The sequence below is a fragment of the Diabrotica undecimpunctata genome, chromosome 2 (genome assembly GCF_040954645.1).
Source record: "Diabrotica undecimpunctata isolate CICGRU chromosome 2, icDiaUnde3, whole genome shotgun sequence".
NCBI classification, from domain to species: Eukaryota; Metazoa; Arthropoda; class Insecta; order Coleoptera; family Chrysomelidae; genus Diabrotica; species Diabrotica undecimpunctata.
The window spans coordinates 44,328,091-44,332,113 of NC_092804.1; the positions used below are offsets into that span (position 1 = coordinate 44,328,091).

The following is a 4,023-nucleotide window of genomic DNA, read 5'->3' on the forward strand; positions in this document are numbered from 1 at the left end:
CATGTCATCCACAAGTATTTTATATGATGGTACGTAATTACCGAGGGCCAAACAAAAAGTATGAAAAGAGATGTTCGTCAGTTAGCCGATTACGATATTTTGATTTCACTATTTTTATTTGGGAAAATGCAGACTCACACAAATATGTTGATCCAAAGAATGCTGTGAGCTGCAGAGCTACTTGTCTCAAATATGGATATTTCTCAGACGATATGAAAGACCAAAATTTCGTATCGGTCGCTCTGGATTTAAGGTGTATATACTCGAAATTATTTTCAGTACCTCATTTTGGACGGAAATGATCTCCATATTAAACGTAACGGATATTTCAGTGGCTATTTTTCCACGTCTTGACAAGAAAATGGATTAGACATGAATGTTACAATATCTGTCAGTTTTTAAAATCAACTAAGCGTATTTCAAACTCACTATGAAGTGATTGCAACTCCGTCTCGTAATAAACATAATTCAAATGAGCGGCTACCCTTTTTTTAACGATGGAAAGTTGTTTAAATCCTTTCTGCTAATTTGCTTTATCAATAATTTCAATTTGTTGACAAAAAATGTATTGCTCTCATCATATCGATAATTGTTTTATTTTTACCTTGTAATGATTTGTTAAATCTGTTAAAAGCCAGATCACTGAGCCATTTTTCGTTTTGAAGTAGATGAGTGTCGTCCCCTCGTTCTTTTAAAAAAGATATTATTTTGGGAAGTAGCTCCTGGAACCTATCTACAAATTTTCCACGGCTCAACCACCTCACATCTGTATGGAGAAGTAAATCAGTGTGTTCCGGAGAGTCGCTAGCTTCCAATAGCGCTTCAAAAAGACGTCGTTACAAGCTTTTCGCTCTGATTGAATTCGCAATTTTTGTTTTCATCTTCATGATGTCGTCCATATTTAAAATTTTGGAACACAAAACTTGCTGGTGAATGATGCAATAAAATGAAAAAAACGATGGAAAGTCATCGTTAGCTCGACATAATGCAACAAATCCATTGTTTACGTCATTCATGGATGGTGCACCATTTGTTGTAATACACACGAGTTTGTAAATTGGTAATTGTATTGTTTCACAAAATTTATAAAAACGTTGTATATATCTTCTCTGCGAGTTTTTTCTTTCAGAAGGAGCATTGTTAACAATTCTTCTTTAGCCAACATATCAGAAAATACCATCCGAATGAAAATACACAACTGGGCGGTATCGGTCATATCGGTTGACTCGTCAAATTGCAAAGAAAAGTACATACACTTCATAATATCACTTTTAACTTGGCTTTCCAAATCTTTGCCCATGATTTCGATACATCTAGTAACCGTTGGACGTGATAACTGGACTTCTTTGATGACAGACATAATATCTGTTTTATTTTTAAAGTCCTCAAATAATACATTCGCAGCCTCAATGGATGCTTTCTTCACTACCTCTCCATCTTCAAATGGTTTTTTATGTTGTGCCAGTATATAAGAAATTTTGAACGACGCAATTATTGCAGCTACTGATTGTTTAACAGGCCTAGTGAACATTAATTGATCCATCTTCAAACTACTTTTCAAGTATTGCACTTTCCGTTTTCTAAACAAACTGTTTTGCGGAAAATCATTTTCATAGTTTTTATGCAAAGTTTTATAATGCCGTTCTAAATTTCCGCGTTTGAGCAGAGCAACGGAAGACCGACAAACACACTTATCTTTCACCATAGTAAACAGGAATTCAAACCCAAACAGGGTTTCAAAAAATATTAATGTAAATATTATATTACTAAAATGTTTTACTAGTAATAACTTAGTAATGAATGATTAATGCTTGACTAACGCTTTAAATATTTTATTGGATAGTATGCGTAAAAGGCAAAACTTTTTTAGGTTACACATTAATTTTTTTAAGAAATTATTACTATGGCGTAGTACCGTGACTTACGTGATTTTCACGCAACGTGAGTTAGTATTTATGCGAGTATTTCATGCATTATAAAATAAGCAATACAATATTAAGCGTAAACTTTTATTAACAGTTTTTAAAAAAATTAGTTAAACATTAAACTGATTAAACTGATTATGTTTTAGGATAAAACAAACAAATAATAAATTCTTAAACTAAACAAAATTAAGAAAAAGTTTATTGTTATTGTGGCAGCTGAATTATAAAGTGAATGAATATCTTTTGGAATGACCATCTTTAATTCTTGAAGATGATTAAATTTCTGTATTTTAATAGAATTCATTTTGCCATATTTGGCAATTTCATAGAGCTATCAGAGGCTTTCGGTTTTTTAATGCGCCTGGGTAAATTCTCGTAAGGATCTGAGAATTTTTTCTTCACTTGCATCGTACCTTCAGGATGATATTATATTGAACACAAAGCAGGTGTTACCAGGACGTATTAAGTTTACATAAGGGACATCTTTAAATTTTAAGAAAAAGTTGTATTACAAGTACCTTCCTTGGAGTATAGTCTAGGATGCGTACAAGCTGTCTTGCACACTTCTACGTATCCTGCTGGTGAATAGATCTCCCTATCTCTTAGATATCGTTCAATCGTGGAGTGCATCGACTCTTACTCGATTTGGGTGTGACCCTGTTCTAAAAACTTTTGAGTAATAATTATTCCTGTTTTCACTGACGCCAGAAGCAATCCATTAGATAAAATTGCATGGCAGTTTTTGGTATGTGCAACCATCGCTGATGGAAAGAAGAAATCCTTTTTACAATACAGAACACAACCAACACAATAGGCATACAACCACTATAAACGAATCGGAGATGAAACGAATAATTTAGTTAGACAAATAAAAAAGTAACACTGGCAGAATTTCTCAAAACAGATGGAACACAACTTCTACGGAACACAAAAAGAAATATGGAGAATGACGAAAGGACAAAGAAAAGAGATGAACGAACTAATAAAAACTAAACACATTCAGAAGGAAACATGGGTACACCACTTTCGATCCCTATTTGCTAAAGGTGACGATAATGAACCACCAACACCAGAAGTAACGACAAAAGAAGAAATAGATATTGAGGAGGAAGAGGTAAAGGAAGCATTAAGGAAATTAAAAAATAGAAAATCACCAGGAGAGGACAGAATACCGAACGAGAGCTCCCAAAGTACGAAGGACCAGATCTGTCCAAACAACTATTAAGACTGATCCAAAAAATAATAGAACAAAACAGAATTCCTCAAGAATGGAGATCAAGCATCCTAATACCTCTCTTCAAAAAGGAAGACAAATCGGACCCGGAAAATTACAGAGGAATTAATTTATTAAACATAACACTAAAATTAACAACCAAAGTGATACCAAATAAACTGAATAAAATTATAACACTAGCAGAAGAACAACAAGGTCGGGAAGATCATACGCCGACATACGAAAGACATAGGTCTTTTTGTCTACCAGTGTGACCTGCGAAGCTCCATTTGAATTTGGCAATTATTGTTGAGATATCTTTGATTTTTGTTTTTTATCTTACCTAGTCGTTCCTCTTTCTATCGGACAGTCGTATACCTAACGTTACTCTTTCCAATGCCTTTCTGTTGTGGCTAGTTTATTCATATTTGCCTTAGTTAGAGCCCAGGTTTGACATCCACATGTTATAATAGGAAGTATGCACTGGTTGAATACTTTGCTCCTTAAGTATTGAGCTATTTTGCGGTTCTAAAGTATCCAACTGAGTTTTTCAAACCCTGCCCATGGCAGTCTTGCTCTTCTAGTAATTTCCGCACTTTCGTTATATTTTTAAGTTTCAGAATTTGGCCTAGGTCCTAGATATAGTCTTGGACTTGTTCTACTTCACTGCCATTTATTGTCATACGTCTAGGGTCGTCTGTGTTTTCCATTTTTTTTGTTTTTGTCATATTCGTTTTTTGGCCAATGTATTGGGAACTGCTTGCGAGATCCTCCATCATAATTTGTAGTTCCCCGAATGTGCTCGCTATAATTACGATGTATTTAGCAAATCTGAGGTGGTTTAAATTGTTGTCATTAACGGTAATGCCATATGTTGACCAATTT

At 34.3% G+C, this 4,023-nt stretch overlaps 1 protein-coding gene across 1 annotated transcript; it reads right to left on the reverse strand.

Moving 5' to 3' along the window:
- Positions 1 to 1,012: 1,012 nt before the first annotated feature.
- On the reverse strand, positions 1,013 to 1,543 carry LOC140433663 (zinc finger BED domain-containing protein 5-like). The gene has a single exon (XM_072521643.1). The coding sequence runs from the start codon at positions 1,541 to 1,543 to the stop codon at positions 1,013 to 1,015; it is 531 nt and encodes a 176-aa protein (XP_072377744.1).
- Positions 1,544 to 4,023: the final 2,480 nt, after the last annotated feature.